At 35.5% G+C, this 11841-nt stretch overlaps 2 protein-coding genes across 2 annotated transcripts; one reads left to right on the top strand and one right to left on the bottom strand.

Annotated features, from left to right (window-relative positions):
* Positions 1 to 4458: 4458 nt before the first annotated feature.
* On the bottom strand, positions 4459 to 8657 carry LOC136803636 (uncharacterized). Its single transcript, XM_067060367.1, has 4 exons — positions 8477 to 8657; positions 7993 to 8161; positions 6852 to 7202; positions 4459 to 4882 (listed from the first exon to the last, which is right to left on the bottom strand). The coding sequence occupies exons 1-4, from the start codon at positions 8583 to 8585 to the stop codon at positions 4537 to 4539; spliced, it is 975 nt and encodes a 324-aa protein (XP_066916468.1). The 5' UTR covers positions 8586 to 8657; the 3' UTR covers positions 4459 to 4536.
* Positions 8658 to 10518: 1861 nt separating this feature from the next.
* LOC136803650 (uncharacterized) lies at positions 10519 to 11574 on the top strand. The gene has a single exon (XM_067060377.1). The coding sequence runs from the start codon at positions 10519 to 10521 to the stop codon at positions 11572 to 11574; it is 1056 nt and encodes a 351-aa protein (XP_066916478.1).
* Positions 11575 to 11841: the final 267 nt, after the last annotated feature.

The following is an 11841-nucleotide window of genomic DNA, read 5'->3' as shown; positions in this document are numbered from 1 at the left end:
TCCCTATATGTTGGAACCAACGTCGTCATCCAAAACCGAAGTAAGATTCTGATTCTGATTAGAGTATTTCACCTTTCAAAGCCCTAATCTCGGTAAAAATCAAACATTTTGGAATTTATTATTTATTTATTAGAAATAAATTCCAAAATGTTTGATTTTTACCGAGATTAGGGCTTTGAAAGGTGAAATACTTTCCTTCGAAAAACTCTTCGTTTGCTTCTTCATTTAATTTTTTCATTTCAATTTTCGATTTTTAAATTCTATAAAGGTAGCTTTAACAGGACAAAAAGTTATACATTAATCTTTTTAAAATGCTGAAATTGCCATTTAAAATTGTGCAAAATCGAAAAATTGGGTATGTCCAGAGCCCTTAATGTGATTAACCAGTGTTAATTGATTATAAACAAACTAACAATCATTACATTTCCACTTTTTATTTTAACAGTTAAAAAGGAAGGGACAAGCCTGATTGCGACGCCTTAGCTTTAGATTTTACACCCCTAAAAAAGTAACTGTTATATTTTTCTGAGATAAGTTGGATCAAAATGATATTCTTTTGAAAAATTGATAGGATAAGCATTTTTAATTGCATCTCGTTTGATGTGTATTTCCTTCCGTGGGTCACTTCACTGAAATCAATTATTCATTTACCCAAAAGATTCTTTTGATGATTTCCGATCCAATGAGGGGTCATCCATTGCTAGAATCCATCCCAAACTCGAGATATTGAATTTTTCAGGTATTGATGACGTCATCGGATCCAAAATGCCTCAATTTGAATATATTTATTTTCAAAAGTTTCTATATACCCATTCTTACCCCTTCCATCTTATTCCCCATAGAATTTTCGATCCAATGAGGGGTCAACCATCTCCCAACTTTTTTCCAATCTCGAGATACCTTAAGGGAAGAAATTTTCGCGAGAAGAAATTTTCGCGGAAGAAATTTTCGCGGAATTTAATTTCGCGAAATTAAATTCCGCGAAACACACCAAAATTGTTAAATCGCGAAATTAAATTCCGCGAAATTCGATTATTTTTCTTCTTCTTTTATTTTGTTGTTTTTGACCTGGTATTACCAAAAAATATGGACACAATTGATTTTTAAGCATTATAACGTGTATTTCTTATCAAATATAAATAACTCCGTGATGGTTAAAAGTTAATTTAAGTTGATAACTTCTTCTTAATCGCGAAATTAAATTCCGTGAAACTTTTGAAATCGGCTCATTCGCGAAATTAAATTCCGCGAAATTTGCCATTTTGAAACTCTGATTCGCGAAATTAAATTCCGCGAAAATTTCTTCTCGCGAAAATTTCTTCCCTTAAGGTATTGCATTTTACCTGGACAAAGTGTTTTCAGTGTTTTCCTTTTCGGGACTTTTTTGACATGAAAGGTTCAAGGCCGAGGTAAACGATTCCAACATTTCATCCAACATAGAAATTGAAATGTTGGACAAATGTTGGATAAATTTCGGAAAGGTGTTGGATCTCCTTAAAATCGTTTCGTCGCAATGTCCAACATCATTTTCATCCAACATGGGTGTTCATTCATTCTTTTTTTAATTCATTCTTTTCAAATTAGAAATGGCGAGGATTTTTATATCCAGTATTCAGTATAAACCAGTGCCACTACTGCTGTTCATGCGGACAAAAATTATAGTCTAACAATTGGACCCTTTCAATGCAGAGAAAATTCTGGTGAAAAATCGACTCTTATTGTGCAATTTCTTGAAATTTATTTATCTATTTTAAGGCAAAAAATGGTCAAATTTTCTAAAATTTTGCAACAAAAATGTTCTCATTTTTTACACACTTACAGTGCATTTTTGGAAGCCTGAAAACGTACCTTTAAAGGGTCACGCCTCTACGATAGATAGCTTAATTTCAGTGCCCCTCCTTGGTTTATTTTCCGTAAAAAAACATTCGAGCTAGTAGCTTCTCTACCATCTTTTTAAATTTGTTACGAGATTTTTCGAATTTTTGACAAAAAAACATTCGATTCTATTTCTAATGACGTCATTCCCTTTCAAATGTTTGATGTGAGCTGAGTAAACGAATCCAACATGATCCAACACGAAAAAAAGAACTAAATGTTGGACAAAATGTTTGATGGCGATCAAACTCCCATCCAACACTTTTTTTCTTCTTTTCCGATTTTTGCATTCGAGTAAACGATTCCAACATTCCGTCCAAAAGAGAGAAAATGGAATGTTGGATGGAATGTTGGAATCGTTTACCTCGGCCTTAAAGGGGATTCTCTTTTGTTTACAAAGGAATCTCCGCCGGTCTCTGCCCCTCCACGGCCATTTTTTGCTCCGCCTGCTAAATATGGCGTCGCGAGCCCCGAAATGGCGTATTCATTTCAGTGAAACAAAAAATATATTATCCTTTCGATGACGTCATTTAGAGCCCAAATGACGTCAGAAAACATGGAATTTACCATATTTTGAGTTTTAATCTTTCCTGAGGCGAGACCAATTTGATTAGTTGTTTTACGGGCCCTACTCGAAATAAAAATAAAATCGATTTTGGTAGTGCATTTTTATTTTCATTTGTCTTACAGACTGCCAAATTCTCAAAATGTGGGTAATTTTTACGAAGTTTTGAGAATTTTATGTTCAATTTTTATTGTATCCATGAATGTTTTTGTGTCTTTTTATTTTCTATTTCACATTTTTGTCATGATGTAGTAGTTTTTGCTGTGATGGATGCGGTTTTTAGAAGATTTTATAGGTGAAATTCTACTTTTATTTTTATTTTTTCGCCGACAGACCGACCCTCTTTTTTGGGTAGCTTGGCCCGAAAAACAACAAATTAAATTGGCCTCGCCTAAGTGGCAATTTTTCGTTCTTTGCGATTAAATCAGTCTATATTTTCCCCTTTACTATCCAAACCCGGTAAACACGAGACGTCTTGAAGTCGTCTTAAAGACGTCTTTTTGAGCCGAGTCTTCACGTCTTAAATACGTCCTAAACTGATACCGATATGAAACACTTGAAAGACGTCTTTTTGAAACGAGTGACGGACGTCTTGAAAAAGACGTCTTTACTACGTCCTGCAGACGACTCTAGCGTTACGAGATATACGTCTTAAGACGTTTTAAGGACTTATGATGCGTTCATCTTATCAACTCCTCGGCGGGTGCGACGCCGGTTGGGCTAGCTCCTCGGGTTAGGGCGTGTCTAGATTTTTACAAATCACAAATCCCGAATCTGCGATCAATAGCACCCATTCTCAGGGATTCACTTATGGATTTTTAGATGACCTATACATTAAGGTTTCAGGACCCGGTTGTTACGTAATTAAATATTAACCTAAAAATTAATTATTAAAGAAAGTGTGAATTATGAGGTCATCAAATTATGACGCCATAAATCGTAAATTAGTTCTAACTCTATAAGTACATGTCGAATCTTTGTCAAATTTGAACCAAAGATGCATCATATAATGGTGCCAAACTTTTCAATGAAAATTTTTTTAACAATTTTGATGACGTGTGCAAATGTTTCCAAATTTTTTTTTCAAAAAGCTACTTTTCAGTTAGATGCATCTTTGGTTCAAATTTGGGAAAGATTGGACTTGTATTTTTAATATATTATGGCGATTATACGATTCATGACGTCACCAAATTCGATCAAATTATGACGTCATTGATTACAATTTCTTTAATTATAGATTTTTGGGGTGATAATTAATTAAGTAACAACCCGGGTCATAAACTTCAAGGTATAGAGGTACTTTAGAGCCCTAAGTGGATCTCTGAATCTGGCTGCTATTGGTAGCGAAAACTTAGAGTAAACTGTTAGGTTTTTGAGACTTGCCCTAAGTCACTCGAGTCAAAATCGTAAAGTCTCGCAGTCGGAGGCTTCCGGTACCTATCTACCCAAAGGTAGTGGAAGGCGCCACTCTCTTTATTTTTCCGATATCACATTTGATCATTTTTTGATTACTGAGTATTAAGCAAACATATTTGGCATGACAAGACCAGGGATCAGCCTTGTGATCTTGTCCCGGAGGGGGGGGTACTAGGGTTGCGAGCTGACGGGGGTGCCACCAGACTTTCGAACTTTGGACCCTTACCGGGACTAAAAAGGAGAAAACTAATGAAAACTTTGGGAATTTTACGATCCTTAGCGGGACAAATTTGACCAATTTTCGATCTTTCAGGGGGTATAAATTTGAAATTTTCTTATTTTTCCGACCCCCGGGAACCTAGTTCACTGTAGCCGAAAGCTTTAATACTACGGTTCGGTAGAAAAGACTGTATATAGTACATAAGATGGCAAACTCTGTACTTATATTAGGCCTTTTATGAATTAAAGCCAAAAGTTATAGAGGAATCTTCGATCTTCCCCAGGCTAAATAAATGGATTCCGCAAGATTTTCGCTCAAGTTTGGCTTAGAGATTAAGAAATTTCCACGGGAGGATTAACAATGAAAATGAAATTGATAATAATAATGCTAAGGGCAATAAAGCCTGTATTTTAAATTTTTTTAAACAAAATTCCATATCTTTAATACACAAGTAATGAATTTATTGCTTCATTTTACATGAGCTGCAATCCCTCTTGATGTTCCCAATCTCCTTCCGAGCAACTCTTACATATTCTCGAATAGTCGATATTGCTGATGGTTTTTGGCAAATTGTGGATATGGAAGGAGCAGCGCCGCATTTTGAAGCTGGTATTGGAAAACATTTACTGAATCTGAAAAAAAGAATGCATAGTCCACCATCATCCGCGGTGAGTTGATCACCAAAAGGACACCATGGTCGAAAATTTGGCAGAATATCTTTGTTACAACTTGTGATTTTACCAGCTAAAGGATCCAATGTTAATGCCACCCATATCTCGAAAATGTTGATGGGAAAAATACCTGGCCTGGAAAAAAAAATTAAAACGTCAAAAATGATCAATTATTAATGTAGATGGGTCGAACCAGGGATATGTAATAGCGAAGCTGGATGAAGGACCATGAAGAGCGAGAATTCCTTACTGGGTTGCTTCTTTGTCTTTTCTATTATAAACTGTTCACAATAGAAATCTATCTCTGTACCCTTGAGAGTTTGTTTTTATAAGAAAAATGAAGCAGACAAAGTATTCATGCAGTAAGTCTGCACATTTTTTGCTATGATGTTTCCGCTTTTCATCAAAATAATATTTACAGATACCCCAAAAGGTTTTAAATGAAATCTAATTTTATCAGCGTGTGTTATGAATTTGAGAACCTTTTATGATTCCTCTTTAAAAATTTCGGGTGTAAATATTTTTCACAAATATTGTTTCAATTGACTTGAAATTCTTTCCATAATCAGACATAAAATCTGAAAATTATGGGACAAGCTGGAGTTTTTACAAGCTCTCGTTTGATTTGGTTCGTCGTTAACCTGTAATAAAACAATTTTGTTACTTTTTCTAAAGAATGTGTCATTACTTCAAATAACCAATTAGTGAAGTGTAAAAACTCCAGCCAATCCCAAAATTATCAGTTAGAAAGTGAGGCACTTCACGGTGTAGCGCGGTATATCAAATGAAAAAATGCTATTTATAATCTTACAGAAGAAATTTCTTGTAACTTTACTAATAAAAACAATGTTTTTCTTTTTTTTTTTAATTGTCATTTTCCAATGTTTTACAGACCCTTTTGATAATTAAAAGTTTTTAATCGTGAAGGATAAATGCAGCAGCAGAATCATTGGCGTATAGGAAATTCAAATTTCACGAGTTTGTAATTAAAAAAGTTAAATTTCATATCAATTTTAATGTCAGGGTACAGAGATAGAACAAGGCTTTTTCAAATGTGCGTTATCCAGCTTCGCTATTACATATCCCTGGTCGAACAGTAGAGAGAGAGATAGCAGGAAATAACTTAAGATGCAGATGCTCTTTGACAAATCAATAGTCTATTTCTTTTGTTTGACATCTCAAATTTGAACGCCACTTTTTATGACAAGCGACCCAAACATGTTTTATGCACTTGTGCATTTTCGGGACAAGCTGGAGTTTTTACAAACTCTTATTCGATTTGGTTGTCGTTAACCAGTAATAAAACAATTTTGTTACCAATTCTAAAGAACGCGTCATTTTTATTATTTCAAATGACCAATTATTAAGTATCTTATAAAAACTCTATCTTAGCTGGTGCATTCGAGGGGGGGGGGGGTTAGTGCAGGCGGATTTCGGGTGTATTTGACCTCAGAAAATTACCTCATAGAAAACTAGAAACTTGTTTATTGACTTATAAAATTCTCATTTTTGCAATACATGTTTTTTTCTTTTATAAGCATAATGTTTATAAGCATATGCAGGCTCAGTTTTGAGTACCTAAACAATGGCTCTATTGTTTGAGAACAATAGAATGCTAAGCATAATGCGAGCCTGATGTAGGGGCAGACACTTGCTTATAAAAAAAAAACATGTATTCAACAGAATGTAAAGTAGATTGACTGATTTTTTGGAAAAGAAATTTCTTACACAATGTAAAACTCCGAGGTGACAAAGTGGTTTACTTTACATTCTGTTAAATATTGCAAATTTCAAATTATATTTCCAAGTCAAAGTATATATTTTTGAAATTGCCAAGCTTTAAGCTTTCCAAAGATGTAAAAATAACGTTTATACGACATATCTATAAAAAGTTGAATTTTTTCTTCTTCATTTTTCTTCATGTTCTTTTCAAATTTCACGGAAAAAACTGACAGTGAATTATTAAGCTCCTTCCCACCTTCCCAACGATACCAAACTTTTTAAGATTGAAAGATTGGTTGAGAAATAACAAGCAAAGCAAAATTTTGTGCACACTTATCGTGAATAGACTTTAAAAAGAATTATTTCATGTAAAAATACTTACGGTGGCACAAAGTTGTTAATCAAATCGGTAACAGTTTCCATTTTCGCCGCGCTTTCGATTGTCAAAAGTTCCTTGCCACGTGCTTCACACCTTTTTTTAGCACCTAAGAAATCATCTGTTATGCCATCATTTCCAGAAGTACCTTCTTCAACGAGAATTTCATAATCTCCATTTTGATCTAGTGGTACGCCAATGATGGATGGCCAGAATTCGTCTACACGCTCATATCGGCATAAATAGTATCTCGGAGCTTCCTTGGAGCAATCAACGATTGTATGTCCATCCTGATCAATTTTCTTGACGTAGCAAAATTTATTGGCACTGAATTCAACGGCCTCACGCAAACCATTTCTTAAAAAGGAAAGTAAGTGAGTTGATGTAGAACAGATGCCGAGTTAAACAACTAAAGGCCGGTCTCCAGTTTCGCGCGACATGAGCGAAAACTTTGACGTTTTTGTAAGGTCATTGGTCGGTTGAAAAATGAAGCAATTCCATTGGTCAAAAATGACGTAACGGATGAAAAAAGTAGAACTTCCTTCAACTTTTTTTTTGTTCGCCGCACGAAACTTTTCGACCGCCGGAGGCGGTTTCTTTCATAGTGGTACGCTAATCTCGTTTTGCCTTAGCTCATTACTTTGTCTACCATTTACTTTCGTTTTTTTTAACTAGATTACCCAAGTGTTTCTCTTTTTTTTCTCTGAATGTCTTTTATTCGTAATTGAATAATCGAGACGTGAAAAATGACTATATTGTAATCTGTTTTCAATGAATAATCTAAAATGTACTGGAGATGACATGTAGGCGTTAACAATGTGCGCGCGCTCTTTCGCGAGCGTGCGTGATGCGTGAAGGAAGGCGGTCGTTTCAGTGTGGTTTAGATCCACACTGTGACCTAGTTTATGACGTAATCTTTTCTTCAGGTAAAAAAGATTCAGAAAAAAACTGTCGCCCATTTCGCGTGAAAGTGGAGACCGGCCTTAAAGGAAAAGAACAAATATCGAATATAGTAGTAGCCAGAAAATTAGTAATAAATTATTACACCGTGCACTCTCTTTTGAATTTCGCTGAAATAGAAAATTGCACTAATAAGAATTGACTCTTGGGCCGAATATACGGTCGTTTTTACATCAAATACTCTTACTTGCTGAGAAGGTTGATAAAAGCCTCTTGTATGGTTTCCACAGCAAAGGCTCTTGGATTTAACTCAACCCATCGGCTTTGGTCACATTTTTCAGCCGCTTTGTGTATTGTTGTCGCTTTTATCAAGACGTACAAGAATAGAACCGTATCTCCAATTAGGCCAAATGCAGCTGAAATTTGGAAAAAGATTTGAAGGTTTTGTTTTTAAATAAGAGTGATATCGTTTGCTTACTTGTCAATTTCAATTTAGAAGCTTTTTCACATTGAATTGATACAGATGTGCAGCAAGATTGGTCAGAAAGAGGAAAGTAAAAACATTTTTGCTTATATCAGGCAGACATTAAAAATGGGGAAAATTAGTAAATTTGGGACCCTGTCAGATAGCTTCAGAGCCTAAAAAAGAGACCCTCTCCATTGGCACGTCCCTGTACCGAACATTACCTAAGTAACTCCCCCGGGAGCTAAAAAGAGTCAATTATATTTACTATTAGTTTCTGCACAGAAATGTTGATCAGCTCCAATTCCTTGTTGGCTGACAAAACCATTGAAAAGTGCATTACATTCTTTAGGACCTCGTGTATCTGTGCTTATCATTCTAAAGATACTCTTCCAAAATTATTCTCTAAATATAAATAGAATACTACTCCTCTGGACACTGAGCATCAATAATGATATACAGCATTAAGACGATTTACTTAAATAGCAGTACTTAGTACTTGTTTTTTCCGATAAAAGGAAAAAGAATCAAAAGTCTCGTTTCAATCTTTCCTGCCTCCTAAAGCCACCGCCCAATTAGTATTTTACGAAATCAAAACGGAAGACTGGTATTATGTAAATGAAATAATAAAAAGATCATTGAATGTTAGAGATATCCAGGTAGTTATAAAAATCTATAAATGAATTACACAGAGGATTAGCGATTTAGCCAAACCACTTACACGTTTTTTTAATAAGAACTTCTAAAAAATTTAAAGCCTTCGGATGTTCTTAACTTTTTGAGTTTTAAGCCTAAAAATGTTCTTATTTTCCCCATTTTTTTTAAATATTTTCGTCAATTATCCTAACAAATTGGGTGTTCTAGAGTCTGCGAAGCCTTAAATCTTGGCCATCAAAGCCTTATGTTCTTATATAGTTTCTTCTTATAAAAAACGTGTACTGTAGTATCAATCGTTAGCAATAGTCATTTATTTTTGGAAGTGTCGGAATAAAGAGACAGTCGAACCCCATAACTGGATAATTACTATTTCATGTGACCAATTATATTTAGGATGTGATAATGCCACTATGTATTATTACAATGATATATTGAAACCATTGGGGTCGGAATAAAATAACCAACATAGAGAATATTTTTAGAGAGTGATCCTAAAAAATTGTTTTGAGTAATTCTTTTCGTCTTGTAGATGATTTGTGGCCATATACGAGTTGAGTTTCTGAGAGAGCTCCAGCCTCTTTGCACCCATAAATAGCATCCCCATATAACACCCATGTGTCACATACCCGCAGGGACCCCAAATTTGACAAAAGTTCAAGATGAAACAGTACTACTTACAGACTCATATGTAACTTTTGATCTCACCATTGAAATGGTCTGAAAAGAAAGGTGTCACTGGGACCAGACGAAATTCATCCTGCTATGTACAGGCCCCCAAGCGGTTGGCGTGATGCCGTGATCGAAGGTTTTTCGTGGCGTGATGGCGTGGAATTTTGAAAAAAAAGGCGTGATGGCGTGAAAATGAAGTGCCGGCGTGATCGTGAAATCGAGTTTTTTTTAGGCGTGATGGTGTGAAATTTGCAGTTCAGCGTGATCGTGAAAATTATATTTATTACGTGAATCGTATTTCTATGTCCATTTTAGCCAATTTAGAGGGTTTAAACTTCAAAGTTTTCTTGGTCGGCCCCAACTATGGTGGGGCCTCCTATAGATCTCATTTTAAAATATAAAAGCAACGGTGCAAACAGTTTTATTCATCTGCCATTTATCATTGTAACTTCCAATTGTCTTTAGCAGTTGCTAGCTAGTCTTCAAAATAAAGGCGAATGCTATGAGAGGGTTGAAAAATTGAAAATTTCTCCCGTCGGTGCTAACCATGTATAATATAGTAGACTCTACGATGGAGCGCATCAGTATATTAGCATATTATTTTACCTAGGGTTTTATTATTACTAGAAGATATATAGAGAGAAAACGTATACATTATATTGGCGACGAAAATATGGCTGTGAAAAATTTAAATCTACCTTCATTTCCTCCATTTTGTTGTACTGGAGAGGATACGAGTATTTTATTCAGCAGTTGGAAGAGATACATAAAGAGGTTTAATTTACTGTGCAACTCACTTGTTGTTACCGATGATAAACAAAACTTCCATGCTTCTTACGTTATGTGGAGACGAGGCTTATGAAATCTACGAAAATATCGTCCCACAGGATGAAGACAAAACTTTCGCTGAAGTTGTCCAAGCATTTGAAAAACCACTTCAAACCGCAGGTTAATCTAAGCTACGAAACATTCGTCTTTCGAAAGATGAGTCAGAGAGAGGACGAAACAACACAACAGTACTACGTACGACTACACGAGCAAGCCCTGAAATGTGAGTTTACCGACAAAGAAAAAGAAATAAAACAACAGATAGAACTTTCAACAAACAGTTCAAAGCTTAGAAAGTACAGCTTTCAAAATCCACAGAAAACTTTAAATGAACTTTTAACAATCGCAAAAACATTCGAAACTATGAAAATTCACACCGAGGAAATCGAAAAACAAGCTGAGGATATCAACAAAATCTCAAAGAGGAAACTTGCCTCGAACTCATCTAACTACCGCGAGCAAGCAAGCGAAAAGAAGTCATGCTATCGTTGTGGAGGAGAATTCCCACATTCAACCAAATGCGCCGCACTCGGAAAGACATGTAGTGCTTGCGGAAAACCGGTCATTTTGCAAGAGTTTGTCGATCGCGTCAGAGAAGGGCCGAATCAGCGAGACGGAACCTACACGAAACCACTAAACGTAGTCGACGAAACAGACGAGCACATATCGAGCCAATCAGTTGTAGTCGAGAAAAACCAAGGAGAACCCAAAGTAGAGGAAAATTCGGAACATTTCGAACATATATTTACAACTTCAAATGCTAAAACGGAGGGGAAGATTCAACAGCAAGACTTCAAAACAAAAGTACTGATCGAAAACACCCCTATCGAAATTCTAATCGACACCGGTGCATCTATCAACGTCTTGAATGAAAGCACATTTCGAAAAATAAACAATAGAATGAACAATACGCTGAAACTTAAAGACACAAAAACTAAACTAAAAACATACGGAAATGATTCGCCAGATCTTAAAATAATAGGTGAAGTAAACCTTTTAATCGAAAGTAAAAAGAAATTTGTAAACACCAAATTCTACGTGATAAAGACTGATCACAAAAACCTTTTATCAGGCACAACTGCTACTACGCTTCAATTGATTACAGTAAACAATATTGAAAAAGCTACTACGCCGGAGAACACACAAAAGCCAATTCCAGAACATTTGAAAGAGAAACTCTATGTGAATTTATTTACGGCATCCGAAAGATAATAGCCTTTGCTATCGTTCTGTAAATTAACAATTTGAAATTCTTGTTCTCGCGTGCAATAAAAATGGTAGACATTTTCAAACTAATCACACGTCGTTCTAACTCTCTTGTATATTGTATGTGGGAAAAATGGAAACATTTTCAAGCTTATTATTTGGAGAGAAAAAGCTCAAGCAATCTAGTGCATCAACGATCACAACTGAAACACCAAGACTCAGACCAAGGAAGAGCAACAAGAAGAAGACCTCAGATGAGATCGAATTGGACAT

The sequence above is a fragment of the Clytia hemisphaerica genome, unplaced genomic scaffold (genome assembly GCF_902728285.1).
Source record: "Clytia hemisphaerica strain Z4C2 unplaced genomic scaffold, Clytia hemisphaerica genome assembly, whole genome shotgun sequence".
Classification (NCBI taxonomy): domain Eukaryota; kingdom Metazoa; phylum Cnidaria; class Hydrozoa; order Leptothecata; family Clytiidae; genus Clytia; species Clytia hemisphaerica.
This window is presented reverse-complemented; position numbering and strand designations above follow the sequence as displayed.